This window comes from Equus quagga, chromosome 7, assembly GCF_021613505.1.
Source record: "Equus quagga isolate Etosha38 chromosome 7, UCLA_HA_Equagga_1.0, whole genome shotgun sequence".
Classification (NCBI taxonomy): domain Eukaryota; kingdom Metazoa; phylum Chordata; class Mammalia; order Perissodactyla; family Equidae; genus Equus; species Equus quagga.
Window position 1 is genome coordinate 77,619,457 of NC_060273.1, and position 25,823 is coordinate 77,645,279.

The following is a 25,823-nucleotide window of genomic DNA, read 5'->3' on the forward strand; positions in this document are numbered from 1 at the left end:
AAAAAAAAACAAAGAGCAAGATGGTAGACATAATCATATCAGTATTATATTAAATGTAAGTGGTCTGAACATTCCAATTAAAAGTGAGAGATGGGTAAAAAAGCAAGACCCAACTATATCTATCCTGTCTACAGAAAATGCATTTTATATATAAAGAATGGAAAAAGATATACCATGCAAACACTAATTATAAGAAAGCTGGAGTGGCTATATTAATATCAGAAAACAGTAGGCCTTAAGACAGACATATTAGCAGAGAGAGAGAGAGACATTTCAAAACGACAAAAGGGTCAATTTATCAAGTATCAAGAAGATTTAACAATCTTAAATGTCTCTTTATCCAAAGAAAATTGGCAGGGACAAAGAAAGACATTATATAATGAGAAAAGGGTCGATCTACCAGGAAGACATAGCCATCTTAAATGTGTATGTACCAATAACAAAACTTCCAAACACGTGAAGTAAAAACTGATATAATTGAAAGGTAAAATAGACAAGTCCATCATTACAGTTAGAGACTTCAAAAATGTGACAACAATTGACAGAACTACTAACAAGGATATGGAAGAAGTGAAGAATAATTGATAAAACTCTTTTTCAAGAATTGATAGGGGCCAGCCCTGTGGCTGAGTGGTTAAGTTCATGCACTCTGCTTAGGCAGCCCAGGGTTTCACTGGTTCAGATCCTAGGCGCGGACATGGCACCACTCGTCAGAGCACACTGAGGCAGTGTCCCATATGCCACAACTAGAAGGACCCACAACTAAAATATGCAACTATGTACTAGGGGGATTTGGAGAGAAAAAGCAGAAAAAAAAAGAATATTGGCGATAGTTGTTAGCTCAGATGCCAATCTTCAAAAAAACAAAAAAAGAATTCATAGAATTACTAACAAGGATATAGAAGAACAGCATCATTAACGAACAGGACCTAACTGACACTTAGAGAACATACCACCCAATGACAGAATATATATTATTTTCAATTACCCATGGAACATTCTGATCATATCCAGGGTCAGAAAACAAAGCTCAATGAATTTAAAGAATGGAAATCACATAGAATATATACTTTGACCATCCTGGAGTTAAACCAAAAATCAGTAACTGAAAGATAGCAGGAAAATCTCCAAATACTTGGAAATAAAACAACACAGTTCTAAATAATCCATGGGTTAAAGAGTAAGTCTCAAAGGAAATTTAAAAATACATTAAACTGAATGGAAATGAATTACAACATATAAAAATTTATGGGATGCAACTAAAGTAGTCCTGAGAGGGAAATGTATAGCACTAAAGATAAAGGGTCTCAAATTAATAAACTATGATTCTACCTCAAGAAACTAGAAAAAAAAAGAGAAAAATAAACACAAAGTGAGCAGAAGCAAAGAAATAATAAATATAAGAGCAGAAATCAATGAAACTGACCTCCTAGGTATACATCCAAGAGGAATTAAAACACATGTTCATACCAAGACTTGTAGCAAATATTCATAGCAACATTTTTCATAATAGCTAAAAACTGGAATCAACTCAAACGCCCATCAATAAATGAATAGAAACAAAATGTGTTATATCCATACAATGACATACTACTCAACGATAAAACGAAGTGCTGATACCAGCTAAATATGGATGAACCTCAAAAACATGCCAAGTGAAAGAAACCAACACACAAAATACCTAAATATTGTATGATTATATTTATATGAAATTTCTAGAAAAGGAAAAACTGTAGAGCCTAAAAGCAGATGAGTGGTTTCCTGGGCTGGGGATGGTAGTGGGAACTGACTGAAATCAGGCACAAAGGAAACTTTGGGGTGAAGGAAATGTTCTAAAATGGGATAGTGGGGATGGTTGTACAACTGTAGAAATTTACTAAAACTTGCATAACTATACCATTGAAATAGGTGAAATTTATGATATGTAAATTATACTTCAATAAAGCTATTTAAAAAGAAAAATAGAAATCAATAAAATTGAAAACAGGAAAACAATAGAGAAAAATCAATGGCACAAAAAACTGGTTCTTTGAAAACCAATAAAATTGGTAAAACAATAAATTGACAAACTAGCAAGAGTGACAAACCAATATCCACAATGAAACAGGATATTACTACAGACCTCACAGACATGAAGAAGAATATAAAGGAATATTATGAACAACTTTATGCACATAAACTCAACAATTTAGATGAAATGAACCAATTACTAAAAAACAAAACTATTACAACTTATACAATATAAACTGGATAATTTAAATAGTCCTATAGCTAATGGAGAAATTGAATTCATAGTTTAAAAATTCCCAAAAAGAAATCTTGAGGCCCAGATGCTTGCAATGGAGAATTCTACCAAATTTTTAAAGAAGTATTAGCACCAATTCTATACAATCTCTTCCAGAAAATAGAAGAGAAGATACTTTCCAACTGACTTTTATGAAACAAGTATTACCCTGATATCAAAGCCAGACAAAGAAAACACAAAAAAAGAAAACTACAAACCAATATCTTTTATGAATATGGATACAAAAATCCTTAACAAAATATTAGCAAGTAGAATTCAGCAACATTTAAAAAGAATTATACACTATGACCAAGTGGAGTTTATTTCAGGGATGCAAGGTTGGTTCAACATAAAAAACCTCTTAGAAAACTAGAAATAGAGGAGATCTTCCTCTACTTAATAAAGAGTATCCACACAAACCAACAGTAAACATTATACTTAATAGTGAAAGACTAAATTTCCCACCTAAGATCAAGAACAAAGCAGATGTCCACTCTCACTCTTCTTATTCAACATAATGCTAGAAGCTCTAGCCAATGTATTAAGGCTAGAAAAAGAAAGAAGATATGTATTTCATAAAAGAATAGTATTTCATGTGCAGAATGAAAGGAAGAAGTGAAACTGTATTTGCAGAAGACATGATTGTCTACATAGAAAATCCCAAGGAATCTACAAGAAAACTCCTAGAACTAATAAGCAAATTTAGCAAGGTCACAGGATACAAAATCAGCACATAAAAATCAATTGTATTTCTATATACTATCAATGAACATATGGAAATTGAAATTAAAAACCCAATATCATTTACAATTGCTCAAAAAATGAAATTCTTGGATATAACTCTAACAAAATTTGCACAAAACTTCTAGGCTGAAACTTACAAAATGCTGGTGAAAGAAATCAAATAGGGGCTGGCCCGGTGGTGCAGAGGTTAAGTGCACACGTTCTGCTTCGGCGGCCCAGGGTTTGCCAGTTCAGATCCTGGGTGCGGACATGGGACCACTTGGCAAGCCATGCTGTGGCAGGCGTCCCACATAGAAAGTAGAGGAAGATGGGCACGGATGTTAGCTCATGGCCAGTCTTCCTCAGCAATAAGAGGAGGATTGGCATCAGATATTAGCTCAGGTCTAATCTTCCTCAAAAAAATTCAAAAACAAAAACAAAAAGCAAAGAAAAATTAAAAGAAAAAAGAAATCAAATAATATCTAAATGAATGGAGAGGGAGACATACAATATTCGTGGATTGGAAGGTTCAACATAGTAAAGATGTCGATTCCCCATATTTTGATCTCTAGGTTTAACATGTTTCTTATCAAAATATGAGCAAGATTTTTTTTGTAATATATACAAGCTTATTCTAAAATTTATATGTAAAGGAACAGGCCCTAGAATAGCTAAAACAATCTTGAAAAAGAAAAATAAAGTGGGAGGAATTATTGTAACCAATTTTAAGACTTACAATATAGTTACAGTAATCAGGACAGTGTGGTATTGGAAGAGAGATACACACATAGCTCAATAAAACAGAATAGAGAACCCAGAAATAGACCCACACAAGTATGGCCAACTGGGCTTTTTTTAAGCCATAAAGATGTGTTGGCTCACACAACTGAGGTCCAGAAGTAAGTAGGTGTCATGATTACTTTGACCCAGGGGCATAAGTATGTCACCAAGGACCTGATTTCCTTCCTTCTCTCTACTTAACATACAGTGGTATTCTTCATGGTACAGCTTCATGCTAAGGCTGCCTGCCTCCTCTCATGGACTTAACATGGCTGCCACCAGTCCCCACATACTTCCATTTCCTGAGGAATATAAAAGCATCTTCCTCAAATCAGCAGAATACCCCTCCCACTAGCTTTGTTTAGCCAACTTATTTTTGACAAAGTGTAGAAGTGATTCAGTGGAGGAAGAAAAGTCTTTTCAACAAGTGGTAATGAAGCCATTGGTCATCCATGGATAAAAAATTGACTCTTGAGCCAAACCTCATACCTTCTACAAAAATTAACTCAAAATGGATCATAGGTGTCAACATAAAACTAAAAAACTTTTAGAAGAAAACATGGAAAAATCTTCAGGACTTAGAACATGTTAACAGTTCTTAGATATGATACCAAAAGCATGATCCATAAAAGAAATTAATAAATTATACTCCATTGAAATTTAAAACTTTTGTTTTAGGAAGATCCTGTTAAGAGGATGAACAGACAAGCTATAGAGGAGGAGACAATATTTCCAAACTGCATATCTGACAAAGGACTTATATCTAGAATATATAAAGAACTCTCAAAATTTAACAGCAATTTAAAAATCCAATTAGAAAATGGGCAAAACAGAAAAACAGACTTCTTACTGAAGAAGTAATGGCAAACAAGCATATGAAAAGATGTTCAATATCACTAGCTATTATACAAATGCAAATTAAAACCACAACGAGATATCATAAACCTATTAGAACAGCTAAAATAAAAAATAGTGACAATACCAAATGCTGGTGAGAATATGGAAAAACTGGATCTCTCATAAATTGCAACTAAGAATGCAAAAATGGTACAGTCTTCTGGAAAATACTTTCATAGTTTCTTATAAAACTAAACATACTTACCATCTGATATAGCAATTGCACTCCTGAGCATATTCTCTGAGCAGAGAAATGTAAACTTGTGTCATAAAAACTTTTATACAATGTTCACAGCAGCTTTAGTTGTAATAGACTCAAAATGGAAACAACCCAAATGTCTTCCAAGAAGTGAATGGATAAACTAACTGTAGTATATCCGTATAATGGAATACTACTCAGTCATAAAAAGAAGCAAACTCTTGATACCAGCAACAACCTTGATGGATCTCAAGGGCATTATTCTGAGTTGAAAAAAAAAAAGCTAATCTCAAAATGTTACATACTGTATGGTACCATTTATATAACATTTTCCAAATGACAAATTTATAGGAGTGTTGAACAGATTAATGGCTGCCAGGGGTTAAGGCAATATGAGGGAATTCTTTATGGTGATGGAACAGTTCTGTATTTGATTGTGATGGCGTTTACACAAATCGATGCAGATGATAAAGTTACGTAGAACTATTCACACACACACACACAATGAGTGCATGTAAAAACTGTTGAAATTTGAATAATTGTAGATTGAAGTTTGAATAACTGTAGATTGAAGCAATGTTAACTTCCTGGTTTTGATATTATATATTATGGTAATGTAAGACATTACTATTGGGAGAAGCTGGGTGGTGGATACATAGGACCTCTCTGCACTATTTTTGCAACTTCCTGTGAATCAATAAGGATTTTAAAATAAAAACTTTTTAAAAACTGTATGTAGTTAATAATACAGCTTAATATATGAAACAATATATGATACAAAACTGATATATCTGAAAGGAGAAAGAAAAATCCATATTTATAGTTAGAAATGTCAACTCTCCTCTGTCAGTGATTGATAGAATGAGTAGACAAAGAATCAGTAAGGATACAGAAGGCCTGAACAACACTATCAACTAACTTGATCTAGGTGACAATTATAAGTCACAACAAACACTAATAGCAGAATACACATTGTTTTCAGGTGTGCAAGGAAGAGTCACCAAAATAGACTATATCCTGTGCTACAAAAAAAATTTAACAAATTAAAAAAAGAAAGCTTACAAACTATGTTCTTGGGTCATATAAAATTAAGTTAGAAATCGATGACAGAAAGATATTTGAGTAATCCTCAAATATTTGGAAATTAACATACTTTTAAATAATCCATGGGTCAAAGAGGAAATTGCAAGATGTATTAGAAAACATTTTGAACCGAACTTTACTGGAAACATAACACCCCAAATTAGTTGGATGCAGCTAAAGCTCAGTAAATACCTATATTAGAAAAAAAAGGTGTGAAGACAATTATCCAGGCTACAACCTTAAGAAGTTAGAAAAAGAAGAGTACATTAAACCAAAATAGGTAGAAGGAAAGAAATAATAAAGATAAGAGTGGAAATTAATGAAACAGACAAATAATAGAGAAAAATCAATGAAACCAAAAGCTGTTACCCTAATAACAAAACAAGACAAAGAAATTATAAGAAGAGTAAACTACAGACCAATATCCTTCACAACATACATCCCAACAATTCTTTACCTAGCATGTTGAATTAACATGTTGAATCCAGCAAAATAGAAAAGACTGTATAGAAAATAGAAAAGCAATATAGAAAAGAATATGATGACCAAGTTGAGTATATTATAAAAATGCAAAGTTGATTAAACATTCAAAAATCAATCTGTGTAACTTACCATATTAACAGAGTAAAATAGAAAAGTTATATGATCATTTCAATAGATGCAAAAAAGCATTTGACAAAACTTAACACTAATTCATGATGAAAACTCTCAACAAACTAGAAATAGAGGAACTTCCTCAATCTGCTAAAATGTATCTGTGGAAACTTAATGGTGTAAGACTAAATGCTTTCCCTCAGAAAAGATCAGAAACAAGGCAAGGATGTCCACTCTTGTCATTTCTATTCAGTTTTGCCCTGTCTAACCAATGCAATAGGGCAAGTAAAAGAAAGAAAAGGCATACAGATTGGAAAGGAAAAAATAAAACTCTCTTTACTTGCAAAAAACATGTTTGTGTATGTAGAGAATCCTAAAGAATCTAGAAAAAAACCCAAAACCCACTAGAACAAATAAGTCAATTTATTAAGGGCACAGGATAAAAGGTCAATATATGAAAATTAATTGTGTTTCTATATGCTGGCAATGATCAATTAGAAAATGAAGTTTTTAAAATGCCACTTAGAATAGTAGAAAACATTAAATACTAAGCAATGAATTTATTAAAATATACAGAAGGTCTGCACACTGAAAAACACAAAATTTGCTTAGAGAAATTAAAGAATATTTAAATAAATGAAGAGATATACCATGTTCATGGATTGAAAACTTCAATAATGTTGTTAATTTTTCCGAAAATGAAGCTATAGCTTCAATGCACCCTAATAAATATTCAGAAGTCTTTTTGTTTTTAAAGAAAGTGACAGGATGATTCCAAAATTTATATGAAAATTAAAGGATCTAGAACAGCAAAAACAATTTTGGAAAAGGAAACCAAAGTTGGAGAACTAACACTATCTGATTTCAAGACTTCGTTACAGTGCTACAGATATATATGTATTAGAACTGAGATCCCAGAAAAACACTTATATATATAGTCAAATGAATTTTGAGGAAGGTGCCAAGATTGTTTAATAGGGAAAGGATAGTCGTCTCAGCAAAGTTTTCCAAAGGGTGAACTGGATATCCCTTTGGAATAATATGAACTTTCACCCTTACATCACACCATACACAGCATCAAATAAAAATGAATCATATAACAGATTGTAAATGGTAAAACTATGAAACTTCTAGAAGAAAATATAGGAGAAAATCATCAGAACTTTGCAATAGACAAAGACTTCTTAAATAGGACATAAGAAATACAAACTATAAAAGAAAAAATGAATAAATTGGGTTTTATCAAAATTACAATTTCTATGTCTCAAAAGACACTACTAAGAAAAGTCAAGTCAGTCTTTAAGACAAGTCACAATAGCCACAAAACATGTTTGTGACAAAGAACTCACATCCAGAATATATTTTTTAAGATTCTCATAACTCAATTTTAAGAAGACAAATAACTCTGTTAAAGATGAACAAAAGATTTGAACAGCCTTCAAGAAGAGGTATACAAATAGCCAATAAGCACATGAAAAGATGTTCAATATCTTTAGTCAACAGGAAAACACAAATTAAAACCACAATGAGATAGTGCTACACACCCAATAGAATGGCTAAAATTAAAGGGTTTGGCAATAGGATGCATTGGTGAAGATGTGGAGCAAGTGGAACTCTCATACACTGCTGATGGGAATGTAAAGTGATATTACCACTTTGAAAAATAGTTTTGCAGCTTCTTATGAAGCTAAATATACACTTTCCATATTATATGACCCAGAAACTTTGCTTCTAGGTATTTACTCTTGTTTCTTGGCTTCACTTTCATCTTTGTTGGCCAATTCCCTCCGTACATTTTTGTAAAATGTCATGTGGATTTATCACTAGGAGAGAAGAATACAACACAACTACATGCTCTGCTGTCTGTGCAAGAATTAAATAACATGCGCAGTAACCAATCACTAACAGACTGAAAGAAGCCCTGTGACTGGTCACTGATCAGGGTGCACATCTGCTGTTTGCAAAGTAATTTGTAGACTGAAGGACTAACAGTGAAATTTGTACTTTATGCAATTACTCATTAAGTTTGAACTGTTTTTAGGAGATGGAGATTACTTAAAGTATGGTAACTGAAATTTGTGTATATTGTAACTGTTCAAAGCCAAGACTGCCTGCATAGTATGTTATCTTTTGTGCAAAAAAAAGAAATAAGAAAATATAAATATATGTGGTCATTTTTTACAAAAAGAAACACAGGGAGAATAAACCAGAAACAAATGAAATTGATGATCTACAGTGGGTGATATGAACAAGGCAGAAGAGATAGGCAGGAGTGATAATCTTCTGAGTACGCTTTTTAAAAAAATTGTTTTGACTTTAATTGTGTTAATGTTTTACATATTCAAAAAAGAATACTAATAAACCCTTTATAATCAATTTTAGACTGTGAAAAAACTCTAAAATGGATTACAATAGAAATGAATAAACTTAACTTCATTTCAAATGAATAACATAATCATACTACAAGTAACTTTGAACACAGTACTTTGACTATATACCCTCAGCATAAAGGAAAGCAATTGCAAGCAAATCTTGAACTCTGTAGCTTTGTTTTTCTCTTTGGTATGGGTATAGCAATTCTGAAACTACTCTCTGTGTATTTAAGGACTGAATAAATATATTTATAATGTTGGGAGCCAGAGTTCTCACTTTTGGAGAAGACAAAGATGGAAAGAGGGAAGGCTAGGAATAGCCTGAATTGGAGGTATTAATATGAACTCATGACTTGGAAGGTGTGTGTGTATAGATACAGATATGTGTGTGTTTGTGTGCGTGTGTTCCTAGCTCTGTTTGCTGAAAAGGCCTACAAACAGTAACAGCCCATTAGCAATGAGTACTCCTAGCACCCAGATCTCAGTTTCTAAACACTACTCCCTACTAAAAACAAGAAGGCTTTTTGGATACATGTCTAATCTCATGACTGAAACACAGAAAGTATAAGCTAATTCTGTAACATCTTGCATCAAAAAGTAAGAAAGTGCTCAAGAAAATGATAGGGGTATGGCAAAAGGACACAGGAACCAGCTTGAAGAGATTCTCACTGGCAAAACAATTTGGGATCAAAATAAATCTAAATCTAAATAAAATAAATCTGAAATAATTTGGTATCAAAAGAAATGATGGCAATAATGGAATATAATTCATTAAAAAAAACCCCATGAGCCATAAATGAATAAATAAAAAAGGGAAAGCTCTTCCTTACAGTATAATGCCAACTAATAAAGGTAGAAGGAATGATTACAAATGGAGTTAGAAAATTCTCTCTCCTTGAGTGAGGGCTAGACCAAGTGACTTGCTTCTAATGAACTGAATACAGCAAAAGTGATGGTATGTCACTCTCAAAATTATGTTTACAAAAAGACTGTGGCCTTCATCCATCTTGTTTGCCCTCTCTGGCTCTCTTCTTTACTTGCTTTGATGGAAGCCAGATGTTACATTTTGAGCTGCCCTGTGGAGAGGTCCACATGGCAAGGAACTGAGGCAGGCCTCTAACTAAAAGCCAGCAAGAAACTGGGGCCCTCATTCCAACAACCCATGAGGAAATTAATCTCGCCAATAACTATGTGAGAGAGATTAGAAGTGGATCCTCCCTCAGTCGAGCCTTTAGATAAGACAACAGCCTAGCTGACACCTTGTTTGCAGCCTTGTGAGAAACTCTGAGGCAGAGGCAACCAGCAAGCTATACCCAGATTCTTGAACCACAAAATGAAAGAGATAATAAATGTTAGCTGTTGTAAGCCACTAAGTTTTGGGGTAATTTGTTACACAGCAATGGATAACTAATATACTGCCAAAAAATGCCTAGTTTAAATATAATCATGAGGAAGCATAAAACAAACCAAAATTAAGGGCATTCTATAAAATAAATGGCTTACAGTCTTTTAAAAATATCAGTGTTATAAAAGACAAAGCAAGGCTGAGGAACTGTTGCAGATTAAAGTAAGCTAAAGAGACATGACAACTAAATGCAATGTGTGGTCCTGGACTTGAATAAATTACTATCAAGTATTGGTAAAGTTTGAGTATAGACTATAGATAATCATATTGTATCAATGTTAAACTTTCTGATTTTCCTTATTGAAATTGGGTTATATAAAAGAATGTCCTTGTTCTTAGGAAATACACAATGAAGTGCTGGGGAATAAAGAGACATGTCTACAACTTACTCTCAAATGGGTCATAGAAAATAATAACGTTGTACACACACACACAAATACATATACATATACACATGTGTACACACATATATATGAGAATGATAAAGAGAGAATGAAAGGGAGAATTGATAAAGGAAATGTAGCAAAATACAAAATAGTAACAATAGGTGAATCTTGGTGAAGGATATATAATTCTTTGTACAGTTCTTGCAAGCCTTCTGTAAACTTGAAGTCATTTCAAAATAGAAAGTTAAAAAGAAGACTCTGAAGGTACCTATCAAAATTACAAACCTATTTATTCTTTGACCCAGCAATTCCACTTCTGGGAATTCATCCCACAGATATACTTCATATGTACAAAATAATGTAGGTACAAGGCTATCCGATGCAGTTGTTTGTAATAGTCAAAGACTGGAAACAACTCAATTATAAACTTATTAACCAGGAGACTGACTAATAGCACAATGGAATACTAAGTAACTGTTTTTAAAAAACGCTTTCTTATGTGTTAATATGGAAAGACTTTTAAAGGATACATTGTGGAGTGAAGAAAGCAAGATATAGAACAGTGTATAGCATGTTATCTTTTTTGTAAGAAAAGTGGGGAAATAAAAACATATATTCGTATTTGTCCATATTTGCATAAAGAAATGCTGAAAGGATACTTAAGAAACTAATAAAATGCTTACCTATGGGGGCAGCAGGAAACAGGGGTGGAACAGGAGTAGGACAGCAATGACACTGAGATAATATATACCTATGATATCCTTTTGACTTTTGAACCATGTGAATGTGTTTCCTAGCCCACAATAAAATAAATGAAAGGAAGTTACTAAGACTGAGGTAGATGGCAGAACTGTAAGAACTCAAACGGAAAGGTACCCCTGAGATATTATTAACTAGGAAAAGCAAGTTGCGGAACACTATATATACCATAAAATGATCTCTGTTGTGCAAAAAAAAGCACACACATATTTACATATACAAAAAAAGCTTGGAAGTGTACATAATCAGGTATTAACAGCAGAGACTTCTTGAGGATAAGTCTGCACACAAGGTAAGGGTGGAAGGGGGAATCTGATGTTCTATTTTCTTTTTAAATTGAAGTATTGTTTCTATACAGTGAAACACAAGGATCTTAAGTTCAGTGAGTTTGGCAAATGTATACACCCATATAATCCACCCCTCTAAAAATGTGGAAAAGTTCCATCCCCCTAGGAGGAAAGGAAGTTCTACCATCATTAATCTTGTTAGTTGCAACTTAAAATGCTTAATTACTGTTAATTCATCCAAGAGATATTAATTTAGAGCTTAACAGTGTCGAGCACTGTTCCAGGCCTTAAAAACGTAGCATGAGAAAAATAAGTAAATCCTTGCCATCAAAGAGCTTATATTCTTGTTGAGGAGAGAGAGCTAACACATTGATGAAGAAGCAAATATATATCAGCTGAAAGTCACAGAACAAAAAGTAGTGTATTTTTAACATGGTTACTGAGGACTCTATAGGATGTTTAAAGTATGTGTGGGCATACAATCTTCCAAGTGTATTCATAATAATAAAATCCAACAATTTTATTATTGTTGCTATGCATATTTTATTCTACACATTCCTTATCTGAAATTTTACTGTTTGTAAACCAAAACAGATGGTGAAGAAAAACTGAGCTTAAACATTCCCATGCAAAGCAAACAATCAAGTCAAAGAAAATTAAATAACAACAAATTAAAACAGCCTGATAAATTATAATCCAAACAAAATTCCAGAGGCAGAAAAGAACTGGGCCCCAGGCCTAGTCTGAAGAGTTGGGTGAGCATGAATTAGACACGGTAAGGTTCTCTGGATGCTGGATGTTTCTAATGGTGAAAAAGAGAGATGGAGAAAAATAAAACACAGGGGTAGCTTTGCCATGAACCCAGAAACATACCAGCATAGAGCTATCAGGAATCTTATCATCATCAGTCTGGTAAGGCTCTACCCATCTGAATGGATTATCACAATGGAAGAAAGCAGAGTAAAAGAATGTTGATCATATGTCCAACCACACTCAATAAATGCACTTGGATGTTTCTCAGAACCTCAAAGTTAGCATGTTTACAACTCAACTCTTGATTCCTCTGAAATCGACCCTTCTCTAGTCTTCCACATCTCACTCAATGGTACCTTTGTCCATCCAGTTCCTTAATTCAGACACCTGGAAATGACTCTTAATCCCTTCTCTCTTTCACCTATTGTATTTATTCAGTCAGTAATATTTTATTGAGGATCTACCACTCGCCAGGCAACGATCTTGCCAGACACTGAAGCATATAATAATAAAATAGTCCCTGCCCTCAGGAGTTTGCATTCCACCCATTCCATTATTGTCTTATTGAATCTACTTCCTAAATATATCTCCAATCTATCCACTTATTTCTATATCTACTGCCTTCCCTTTAATCCAATCCAGTGCCATTTCTTACCAGGAACATTGCCATAGTCTCCCATCTTTCATTTATCTCTACTTTCATTTATAACCCTCATAAATCAATTCACCACAGAACAGCCAGAATAATCTTTTAAAATTAAAGTCATATCCTGTCACTGCATTGTTTAAAACCTTTCAAACACAACTCAGCACAAGGGTACCTAAAGTAAAATCCAGAACCTTTAATATGGTTGACAAGCCTTGTAATAGATGTACCTTATCTACTTATTTTCCATTTCTAGCCTTCCTTAGCCCTTTTCTGTTTTTATAACCTTTACATATGCTATTCCTTCTACCTGACAATTTCTTCTTTAATCTCTTTCCTACTTAGCTAACTTTTACTCATCCTTCAGATCTCATGCTAAATATAATTTCCTGAAAGAAGCCTTCCCTACCCCTTCAGACTGGGTTGGCCTCCCTATTGCAAGCTCTCTTGGCACCCTTGTTTTTCTCCTTGGTGGCATTTATTGACTTATAAAAGACCTTATCTTTGAATGGGGGCCATTAAGGCAGGAATCATATCTGCCTTGTTCATTGCTACATCCTTGGCACCTAGGACAGTGCCTTGCATGTAGTAGGCAGTTAATACAAATTTGTTATATAAATAAATGAATGATCCACACACTACTAGACTTGGGGCAGATGCTAGTGTTTACTCTGTTTTTGGGTGGGTTCTTCCAACCAATACCCTGCAGAGAATGGAAGCCTGAACCTATGCAGAGGTGGTTTAAGCTTATATTATATTCTATTACATTATATTCTCACACAATATGAGGCTAGAGCACCCTGCACCTCTTGTTTTTCAAAAGCATATGGAATATATAAAGATCAATAGTTTTTCTGCAAACTAGCAATGAGGAATCAGAAAATGAAATTTAAAAAGTACAATTTACAACATCCAAAACCATCAAATATGTAGGGATAATTTAATGAAAGATATACAAGACCTCTACACTGAAAACCATAAAAAAATTGCTGAGAGAAGTTAAATAAGACCTAAGTAAAGGGAAGTAGATACCATTCTCATGGATTGCAAGTCTCAATATTGTTAAGATGACCCTTCTCCCAATAGATTTATAGACTCAATGCAATCCCATTCAAAGCAGGCTTTTCCCCTTGGGAAGGTAACAAGATTATTTGGAAAGACAAAGGACCAAGAATTGTCAAAACAATGTTGGAAAAGAAGAAAAAAGTTGGAAGACTTATCTACCTAACTTCAAGACTTGCTATAAAGCTACAATAATCAAGACAGTATGGTACTGGCAAAAGGATAGACAGATCAATGGCACATGATAGAGAGTCTATAAATAGACCCACATATATCAGTCAAATGATTTTCAACAAGGGTGCCAAAGCAACTCAACAGGGAAAGAAAAATCTTTTTGACAAATGATGCTAGAAAACTGGGCATCCATATGGGGAAAAATAACCTTGACCCCTACCTCATTGAATTGCTACCTCATAACCCATGCAAAAATCAATTTTAAATAAGGTAAATAGAAGAGTCAATAGGTGTCACATAAGTGCCCTTTGCTCACAAGGAATATTCACCGCCTCCCCTAATATATTGACAGAGCAAGCATTACACAAGGTAAAGCCAGTATATGCAAGTGACACATATTAAGATGCTTGCCTTTTCTTGGTTTCCAAGCTTTAGCGAATTCTTCAGGTGAGCATCAGAATCCAGGCTAAAGATGCCAAATTATCTGATTTGCTGAATTCTTTTCAGAGACCAACAGCCAAGTAGCATTTCTAATAAAATTAAGATAGCTTAGATAGACAACAGAACCCACACCAATAAGGAACCCTACTGTGACTAATCAATCAGACATACTTTTTTGCATCTTCCTACTAATATTTTCTTTCTTTTGACTTACCAGTATTCTCCTTCACTCTTTTCAGAATTTCCATGTTACCCACTTACCTGATTTCACTTTCCAAAGGTATCTGTTTCCTTTTCCTTTTTTGTTATATTATAGACTGCAAGCTTCCAAATCAGTGACAGTGATATATAATGGAGTTTTATATGCAAATGTTATTCTATAATTTTTGAGGTGTTTGTAAACTGCAAGTTCAGTGAAATGCTATGCTAACATTATTTGGATCCACTTGTACAATCACCTGATTATGAGGAACAGTCCTTATCCAGCATTCTGTGCTAACTCAAATTCTCTTAAAGCATTTGAATTGGCCACAGTGGAGTAGGAGATATGGCCACTGGGTCCCAGGTCAGGATCTGAGGCACAGACTTGGGCAGTGGAGGTGTGGGGGTGGGGCGTGGTGACTGTTCTCTGCCACGTGGACCATGTAGGAGGTCCGGTGGAAAACTGGTGCATTATTGTTGATGTCACCTCCTGCTGGAGGAGAAGGGTGGCTTGCTTCTGTCAGTGGCCATGATGGTGACACTGTACTCCAGGGTTTGCTCCCGGTCACGGGCCCCATCTGTTACAAGCCTGTAGTAATCATTGGCAGAAGATTCAATTCCGAAAGATATATTTTCTTGTACCAGACACATGACCTCCCATTTTCTCCTAAATCTGTATCCTGTGTTTTAAACAGTGATTACTGTCTGAGGTGCAGAATCTTTGGGAATCATTGTGGAAATAGAAGTAAAAATCACCTCTGGGACTTTGTCATTATCATCTAGAATTTTACTCTCAACTACACTGGGCAACCAGTACCCCCATTCCTTGCATCCAAAACTATAATATTTCTAGATCTCTTTGTTGTCCAATGTGCTTAAGGTTTTCGTTTCTCCACTACTGTGATCAAAGCCAAACTGGATATGAGTACTCTGGACTGCAAAGGCATGCTTGATCTCTGCTTGAATGCCCTCATCTGGGTCGGTGGCCCTCACCCTCACTGTGACGGTGCCTGGGGGAATGTCTTCTTGAAGGCTGACCCTGTATACATTCTGGCTAAAATCAGGTGGGGAGGGTTGTAGCTGCCTCGCTCACCAGGGTCAGGATCTGAGCAGTGCTGCCTCCCGGTGGTCCTTACCATCTAAGCCTGTTAGGACTAAGTGGTGCAAGCTTTGCTTTTCCCAGCCTAGTGGCTTCTCTAACACAAGTTCAATGTGTTTGTTTCCACTGGTCTCTTTTACTTTGAAGACAAATATAGAGTTGCTGCTAAGGTGGTAATTTTGTAAAGGAATTGCTTCCAACATCACAATCTTCCGTAGGTCCTATTGCAAATTTTGCTCCAGGCTGGGACAACTCAGAGACTTAACTCAATAACATTCCTGCTAAACTGGGGGTATTATCATTTACATCTCGAACATCTATGTTAATGTGAAAAACACTTAAAGGATTTTCAACTACGTTTCTAAACGTATGACACAAACTATAGTATGTGGGCATATCTGCTCTCGTCCATCCTGTCACTCACAAGTAAGTCTCCACTTTCTCATTCTTTTTCTGTGTTGACTGGAAGCTTCAGAGTGGGTAAACCATGGACAACTAGCCCCAGATCTTTGGCAAGGTCGGATTAGGAAAGTTACTCAGCGGAAACTTAGGAGATTTCCTCGTTTATCTCTGATAGCAGTGCTCCGAATCCCTACTCTAGAACTGCAGCCTGACGCAATCAGAGGTCAAGGTTCTGAAGACTTGAGAGCAAAGAGAAAGATGTGTCTGGAATTCGCAAGTTGAAAGGCAGCAGTGCGGTCTTTTTCACGCAATTAAATATTCATGGGAATTTATATCCTCAGTGACTCCAGCATATGATATAAAAATGATGACTTCTTTTTATTTCTTCTTGACGTTTAAGAGTATTTTTAGGCTGAATCTTTCTTTTTATTTTTACTTTTTTTGGAGGAGAAGGATTTACTTTTTTCATATAACACAGTCTCAGGATGAACTATTGCTGAATCTCCAGCTGCAAATATACAGAAAGCTTCTAAGAAGTTTTACATTATGGAAATCTTAAGGATTAAGGCATCTATTTTAAAAATTTGACAAATCTCCAGTTCCTTAGTTTATACAGATAGGTCAGAGAGTTGGCTATTATTAGGAGTTTGATATAGAGGGAAAGCACATGTAAAATAATTGGGTTTGCAAAGGATTTTTTTCCCAAAAGACCACTTTCTAATCATTGAACTCAAGCCTTTTACTGAGAATTTAGAATGTAGACACACCACTGTGTGAAATGCTTCAGAGACTTAAAGATAAACTAAGAAATTCTACTTGTCCTCAATATTATACGTAGTAGATCTTTTCATGGCTTCTCTAAGAGAAATTGTAGAGGTGCTGATTTCTTTTGCATATAGATAAATTATTTTATTTGACTCTATGCTCCATCTGATGACAATTTCTTCACATTTTCCTGAACCAGAGCTCTTCTCATTTGATATCCAGAAAACTCCTCCTCTCTCAAAGATTCTTTTCAATTTTCTTTGCCATAGGTTATCTTTTCTGATCAGCATTTTAAGAATGTGTGCTCTGTTATTGGTAACTTTTCATTAGGTATGGTTTCCTAAAAATGAACTCTAAGGGTAATAGTAGAGAGTAAATCTGTCTCTTTCCTAATATATACACTCATTAGTTTGATCAACATCCCTTCACAACTATGTGTTTGCTTCAAAAAATGTTAAAAATAGCTCTATTGAGGTATAATTGATATACAGAAAACTGCACGTACTTAATATGGAGGTGCTTACTTTTTTGAACTTGATGTCTTGCATGAGGAAAAAGCAGATCTTTCACCAGAACTATTCAGTTAATGAGGACAGCTATACTCTCTTACATGTAACTGAGAAAATTGTGACACAGTCCACTCATTTATCATTAGCCTTCTAATTCAGTTTAAAATGATCTATGAATTGCATAGTCTCAACAAGTTGTACAGTCTCCGCAAGGATCCTAGGCTACTGCTGCTTCAAGGAGCATAATATTTCTTCTAGATTGGAAGAGGCGAGAAGAATGTCTGCTGATAGATTACATTCCAATTTTAGGTGCTATAAAATAGTGGAGCTACAACTTTTAAGTTATAGCTGAACACTTTGATTAACTCATTAGATTAAGTGAATGCATACCCATGTTCCACAACAGATAGGCAGATAAGCAAAGTCCCTGACATAATTTCATTACTGGAACCAGAAGAAATGTAAACATCCAAACCCATTGCCCAGTTACGCTAAAAAAACAGTCAACAAATATCCTAATTATCAATCCTAAATTATAACAAATATCCTAAAGCTAAGATTGATATTTTTTGCAGCCGTTATCTTAAGCTCTCATGTGGCCAAAACCAAGTAACTCCAACTTTCAGGTTTTGGTGATCCATTTTCCAGTTAAATCATCCTAGCAATCCTACTGGGGTAAATTGGTCCTTTAAATAAGAAGTTTCATACGACCCTTGTTTAGGTTACATTAGATTCAGAAAGAGAAAAATTAACACTCATAAAATTGTTTCATCCAAAACAAACTTTCCCCCATCTTTTATGACCCCAAACAGGAGCTTCCCAATCAAGAAGGTGACTAGGCACTTAAGATTTTAAAATTAGCTTTCATTAAAATTTTAGAACAGTTTTGCTATCACCCACAGGTCATCCCATTGTACCACGTGAAGAAGCGCACAAATCATTATTACTTTTCCCAACAGAATGTTAAGTGTGCTAACACTGGAAGCACAACTCCTTTTTTTATCAACAGTAAAAAATATGGCTACTGTTAATTAAGTACATATTATGAACCAGATGCTTTATATATTACCACCAGTCCTCACCACAATATTTCAAATTATATGGTAGTATTATCCCTACTTTGTTGAAGCTGAAAGAGATTAAATAACTTGTTAAAGGTCACACAGTTATGAGTTACTTCACTGCAAAGCTGCTATTTTTCTATCATACTGCACCTTAGAATACTGATATCAGGTAATCCCCAGAGCACATACATTTGTTTATTCATTCACTCAACAGCTATTTAATGAAGCCTATTTAGCTCAAACCTGAAGCATAGTTGAGATCACTTATATTTGAGATACAGCTGAAGAGTCATGACTATTCTTGCCCTACCTCTTAATGAGTTGTCCCTAACTCAGGTTCAGTGGACAGAAGTCAGCATAATTGGAACTATACTAGGTTGGCTTCTCAAATAATTTCTGTTGTGTGTTATGTCTTTCACTTTGAATTGACCACCATATGAGAAATGGCCCTGTGATAAACATTTTGATAACTTTTACAAAACAACAGGAGGTATATTGCCCTCTATTCCTCTCAATATTATGTAGAAATTAAATTCCATTTGTAACTTAATGTCAACACAAAGTTTGCATTTTTAGATAAACACAAAAACTTCCCTTTAAAAAAATCAGATAACTGGAATCATTCTTTTTTTTGTCTTGGTTGTCAAGAAGCATAAAGTGACATGTGAATCTCAGTAGCAGTAACTGTCTCATTTTAGGACCATTTGATTATCTTTCATTCTCTAAATGGTTTCCAATCTCTTATATAAGTCTAGGTTTTAATTAACTGTTGTACTTTTGAAAGTAGATATGCAACAAATAGGTAAAGAGAAAATAATTAGGATGTTATGATTCCCTACACCTTTACAGAATTCACCAAAAGAAACTAGGCTTCTCACAGGTTCCAGCAATACCTTCCCAAGAATAATATACTATAGAATTCAATTTCTGTTCAACATTCTACAATAAGCATAAAGTTCTCAGGAAACACTTAGAATCTGTGCACTTTCCAGAAAACTTTCCATGTATGTGAAAGTTATGGGAAATTTAATATAAGAAGAAGAGAGAATTACTGCAAATTCACCACAGTACCCAAAATACACTCAAAACACAATTTGTTAACTCTGAATGTTTTGCAAAGTCATCATTAAGATCATCAGTATGGGTAAAATGGGCAAAAGAAATATCTAATCTGGAAACGTATACAGATATTATAGTCCCAAAATCTATAATGGGGTTGAAAAAGAAACAATCTCAACAACAAAAAACCAAAAAGCCCAATTAAAAAATGGGCAAAGAATCTGAACAGACATTTTTCCAAAGAAGATATACAGATGGCCAAAAGGCACATGAAAACACGTTCAATTCACTAATTATCAGGGAAATGCAAATCAAAACTACAATGAGATATCACCTCATGACCCGTCAGAATGGCTATAATTAACAAGACAAGAAATAACAAGTATTGGAGAGGATATTGAGAAAAAGGAACACTTATACAGTGCTGGAGGGAATGCAAGCTGGTACAGCCACCATGGAAAACAGTATGGAGATTTCTCAAAATATTAACAATAGAACTACCGTACAACCCAGCCACTCCACTTCTGGGTGTTTATCCAAAGAGCAGGAAAACCTAATTCGAAAAGATATGTGCACCCCTATATTCATTGCAGCATTATTTACAATAGCCATGACTTGGAAGCAACCTAAGTGCTCATCATTAGATGAATGGATAAAGAAGATGTGGTATACATACACAATGCAATACTACTCAGCCATAAAAAAGATGAAATCTTGCCATTTGCAACAACATGGATGGACCTTAAGAGTATTATGGTAAGTGAAATAAACAGAGAAAGTAAAATACCATATGATTTCACTCATAAGTGGAAGAAAACAACAACAACAACAACAAACACATAAAGATTAGATTGGTGGTTACCAGAGGGGGAGGGCGACAGGAGCAAAAGAGCATATGTGTACGGTGATGGATGGTAATTAGTCTCTGGGTGGTGAACACGATGTAGTCTACACAGAAATCAAAATATAATCATGTACACCTGAAATGTACATAATATTATAAACTAATGTTACCTCAATAAAAAAAAAAAAGAAAAAGAAACAATCTCTTCAGTCTTTCCTCATGATGACACAGTTTGCATATTTCAGTGAGAAAAATTTAAATGGGTAAGAAATAAACTCACCCTATTTGGAAGTTCATGAATGACTTGAAACCATGAAATGACTCAGTCCACTGAGAAAGCATAAATGTATGCATTCCTAATGACCAGAAACAATTACTGCAATTTTGAAGCGATGCTTAACAAAAAAAAAAAGTACTTTATAAAGAGGATGTAAATTTTTATATATAACATATAAAAATTGTTACAAATAAGTCATGAGGGAAGGCGACTAGGTTGTCATTGGTATCTGCCATGTATGTATAAATTTATTGTTGTCTGCTTTATAAATTCCAAATATATAATAATTACCTATATAAGAGATATTTTGCTTAAAGCTCAGAGAAGAATATTTGATGTGGACTCACCTGAACTAAGACATGATTATCTTTAGAAAATACCGAGTCACCTGACAGCAAAAGAGGCTCGCTTTTCTCACAGCTCTCCTGGCTGATGAGCGTGTCCGCGTAGTTGGGCTGGGGGAAGATCAGGTGACTCTTCCGCGAGTCTGCGGTGAGGGAGACCTCGTGGGAATAGGTCTGCAGGAAAGCGCGCACCCCGTCCACGCCCACGAAGTGCGAGGTGGGCACGCCTACCAACCCGCCTCCTGAAGCCTGGAGCAGGCGTGACGTGTGCCAGCGCCGCAGTCTGAGCGCCAGCAGGACTATGACAAAGGCGAGGAAGACGCAGGAGACTGCGGCCACCGCTACCACGAGGTACAGCGTGAGGCCAGAGTCGTCAGGGTTGATGGGAGATTCGAGGCTGCTTAGGTCGGCCAGGACGTCTGGGATGCTGTTGGCCACGGCCACGGTGAGAGTGACAGTGGCTGAGAGTGGGGGCTGGCCGTGGTCCTGGACGGCCACCACCAAGCTCTGCTTGAGAGCATCTCTGTCCAGCAGGGCCCGCGCAGTGCGCAGCTCACCCGTGTGCAGCCCCACGGTGAAGAGCCCTGGCTCACTGGCCTTGAGCAGGAGGTAGGACAGCCAGGCGTTCTGGCCTGAGTCTCTGTCCACCGCCACCACCTTGGTCACCAGGTAGCCAGGCTCTGCAGAGCGGGGTGCCAGTTCCACGCCTGTGGAGCCATCGGTGGGGAGGGTGGGGTACAGGATCTCGGGCACATTGTCATTCTGGTCCAGTACAAACAGGCTCAGCGACACATTGCTGCTGAGAGGAGGGTCCCCACTGTCATGCGCCATCACTTGCAGTTGCAGGTCTCTAAACTGCTCATAATCAAACGAGCACAGCGCATACAGGACTCCGGTGTCAGAGTTAATGGAGATGTAGGAGGACAGGGGTGCTCCCTGGAGGGTGTCCTCAGCCAGGGAGTAAGTGACTTGGGCGTTCTCTCCATAGTCAGGGTCTCGGGCAGTCACGGAGACTATGGAGGCTCCTCTAGGGTTGTTCTCTGGGATATAGGCAGAATAGGAGGCACGAGAGAAGGTGGGTGGGTTGTCGTTAGTGTCTGCCACAGTCAGTGAAATGTGAGTGTCCGTGGCCAGGGGCGGACTTCCTCGGTCAGTAGCAGTCACTGTGATGTTGTAGCTAGGAACCAGTTCTCTGTCTAGGAGTGTGTCTGTCACTAAACTATAGTAATTTCCATAAGATTTTTCTAATTTAAAGGGCAGATTCCCTTGGATGAAACAGATTACTTGTCCGTTTTCCCCAGAGTCCTGATCATTTACATTTAAAAGGGCAATTAACGTCCCACTGGGAGAGTTTTCCAGAATGGAGCTGGAGAGAGAGGTGACAACTACTTCAGGGGCGTTGTCATTCACGTCCAAAACTGTGATCAGGACTTTGGCTCGTGCAGAATATCCTGCGTTATCCATTGCTTGCACTTCCATCTCGTAGAATCCCGATTCCTCGTGGTTCAGCTCCCCTATTGTTGAAATTGTCCCTAAATTACAATCTAGCTTGAAAACTTGGGCCGCCTTGTTGTCCACGTACCGGAAGGAATACGTCACTTCCGCATTGGCTCCTTCGTCAGGGTCCGTGGCGTTTACCAGAAGCAGCTCAGTGCCCACGGCCACGTTCTCCGGAACGCTCACGCGGTACTCGGACTGAGCAAACGCCGGCGCGTTGTCGTTCACATCAACAACCATCACGCGGATGCGCGCGGTGCCAGTGCGGACCGGGTCGCCCCCGTCGGAGGCTGTGAGGACCAGGTGGTGAACGGCCTTTTTCTCGCGGTCCAGGGCGCGCTCCAGCACCAATTCCGGGTACTTGTTACCATCCGCTCCGCTTTGCACGTCCAGGGAGAAGTGAGTATTGCTACTGAGCTCGTAGCTCTGGAGAGAGTTCTTCCCGATATCCGGATCCCAAGCGTGGGGAAGGGGGAACCGCATCCCTGGGGCTGCGTTTTCACTCATTTTTATTTCTAATTCGCTTTCTGGGAAGTAGGGAGCATTATCATTAATGTCCCTCACTTCTACCACCACCCCGTATATTTTCACTTTATCCTCCATCAGAATCTCCAGATTTAGTTGACACTTGATGGCCCCCATACAGAGCTCCTCGCGGTCTATCCTGCCCGCGGATATCAAGCTGCCGCTGCGCGGGTTCAGAGCGAAAAGTTGAGTCCTACCTCTGGAGACGATGCGGACTCCTCGCTCCTCCAGTTCCCGGGGCTCCAGCCCCAGATCCTTGGCGATGTCGCCCACCCTGGAGCCTTTCTCCAGCTCCTCAAGAACTGAATAGTGGATTTGGGTGCATCCAGTTTCCCACAGAATCCCCAGAAGAACTCCCAGCAGGACCAGCCCTTTGCAGTCCTGAGGCAGTCGCGCAGGTTTCATTGTCACCTTCCTCGAAGATTACTTCCAATTCTTCCTTTGACCACCGAAGTCAGGATCAGATCTTCCGTCCTGGAATCTGACAGTTGGGGATCAGAGCTCCTCTGCCCAGTTTCCTCACAGTCTCGGAGACGGTTCGTTGCGAACTATCTGTGCTTTGTGCTTCAGGCGCGTGCACGGCAAGCAGGATCTCGCTGCTTTTCTCTCCCTGATTGGCGAACAGCGGCGCTCAGAGTCCTAACCAATTACTGCACAATCTTGAACTCCGGGAAAGGATTTTTGGTTTTTAGACCTTAAATAGCTCCACCTACTGTTCTTCAAATAGGGATGGAAGGGGAGCTGACTAAAACTACAGCATTCATTTTAATGGAAATTTCAGTGAGCGTCTTTTTATTTCTCTAAAATTTTTCACACAGAGCCATTTTCTTGAGATTTTCTGTAGCCGTAGGCATATTCTGATTTTTCCAATGAGCTTTTAAATGAATTCGAAGTTTCCATACACAGTAATTTTCACCTTATAATTTTAGTGCACGGGCCTTGATATCACCCTCCCCCCCAACACACGTATTATGGGCCATCTCCTTGGCAGTTTCCCATTTTGAGAAATCATTTAAACTTTCTCACTCAGCTATAACTTAGGGCAAAATTTTTTGATAGATTCTTAAATTTCCCCAAATGGAAGAACTAATTTAACAGGGTGTTGACATTTAACATTTAAAAATAAAATTTTCATGATAATATGGAAACCTAAAAATAAGAAACGTGATTGTACATGTTATCAGAATCACACCTGGCAGGAAGTCAAGTGAAGAAGGCACATTAACATTTTTAGAAGAAAGTGGAAGCATTCCAACTCACATTTACTGGAAATAAGGGTAGTACTCCACAACTTACAAATATATTTGAAAAGAATGTCTAGGAAAACTAGTAACCCAAAGAATATTATAAACTTACCTTTTTTTGGGTAACAAACCTAATTTCAAATACCGAGTATTACTGGTAATACATTTGGAAGCCCATCAAAATACAGGAAAAAAATTTTGTTATTGTGCTTTCATAAATGTAAATATTTAGATTCTGAGGATAAGCTTGTGTGGCAGGTATACTATATATAACATCTTTAAAATTGGGAGGAAATCTACAGTTAGCTCTGAGAAAAGATTAGGCATAAAATTGACCTATTCAGTGGGACTCAAAGAATCTCTAGCAAGTGCTCCTGAATATTATCAAATCATTACTATGTCCTTATTTTTTAAAGCCTTTTCTCATGCATTTTCCCCTCACTTTGTAGTTAATAAAGCCTTATATAATCCAGATATTGATGTTATAGGAAAGAGAAACATCTACAGAAAGAAAACATTTATGCTTCAATTAAAAATATTTGAATGGCAGTACCACACAACACCCACTTCTGACAGTAAAGGAGATGGTGTGTGTGTGGATAAAGAATATATCAGGTGAAAGGGTCAGAATATTTCAAAATACTTGAGGGCTCATAATGAAGTTACTGGCTCACACAAAAAGGAAAGGAAAATATTGAGAATGGGCAAACAAACTTGAAGTGATAGTAGATATAATCTGTTTAAGATTTTCTTGCCAAAATATTGATTTGAAAATTAATACTTTGAAATTATTGTGAAAATATTTTGAAATATTTGAAAATTATTTCAAAATTGAAATTATATTGAAAACCCATTTGTAGATGAAAGGCATTCACTGAAACTCACGCGAGTAGAAGCAACACACTTAGAGCTTAACTTGTTGTTCTCGTCAGTGACACTTACTACTAAAGAAGCTTCCTTGGAAAGATCTTGTGGGGGGACCATTTCTGGCGTCATAGTGAGAAAATTACATCTTGTTTTCTGAGAATCGGAGGCAACGTACAGATTGTAGGAATAAGGCAAAGTTCCTTCACTGTAGTTGGGAGAAACCCCTGTCCCAGTCTTAGAACAGAGACCAGGCTGAAAGCAGCCCCAGGCGGCGGGGCTGG

General features: G+C 36.8%; 2 protein-coding genes across 2 annotated transcripts in view; both read right to left on the reverse strand.

Moving 5' to 3' along the window:
* Positions 1-25,409, reverse strand: part of LOC124242381 (protocadherin gamma-C3) — a 67,871-nt gene extending 42,462 nt beyond the window's left edge. The window contains exon 1 of the mRNA XM_046667363.1: positions 21,413-25,409. Within this exon, the coding sequence (XP_046523319.1) occupies positions 21,413-23,836 (2,424 nt within the window). The 5' untranslated portion in view covers positions 23,837-25,409. The remainder of the gene's footprint in view (positions 1-21,412) is intronic.
* LOC124242613 (protocadherin gamma-B3-like) overlaps positions 23,892-25,823 on the reverse strand; it is a 4,143-nt gene continuing 2,211 nt past the window's right edge. Inside the window, exon 2 of the mRNA XM_046667777.1 lies at positions 23,892-24,041. Coding sequence (XP_046523733.1) covers positions 23,892-24,041 — 150 coding nt within the window. The remainder of the gene's footprint in view (positions 24,042-25,823) is intronic.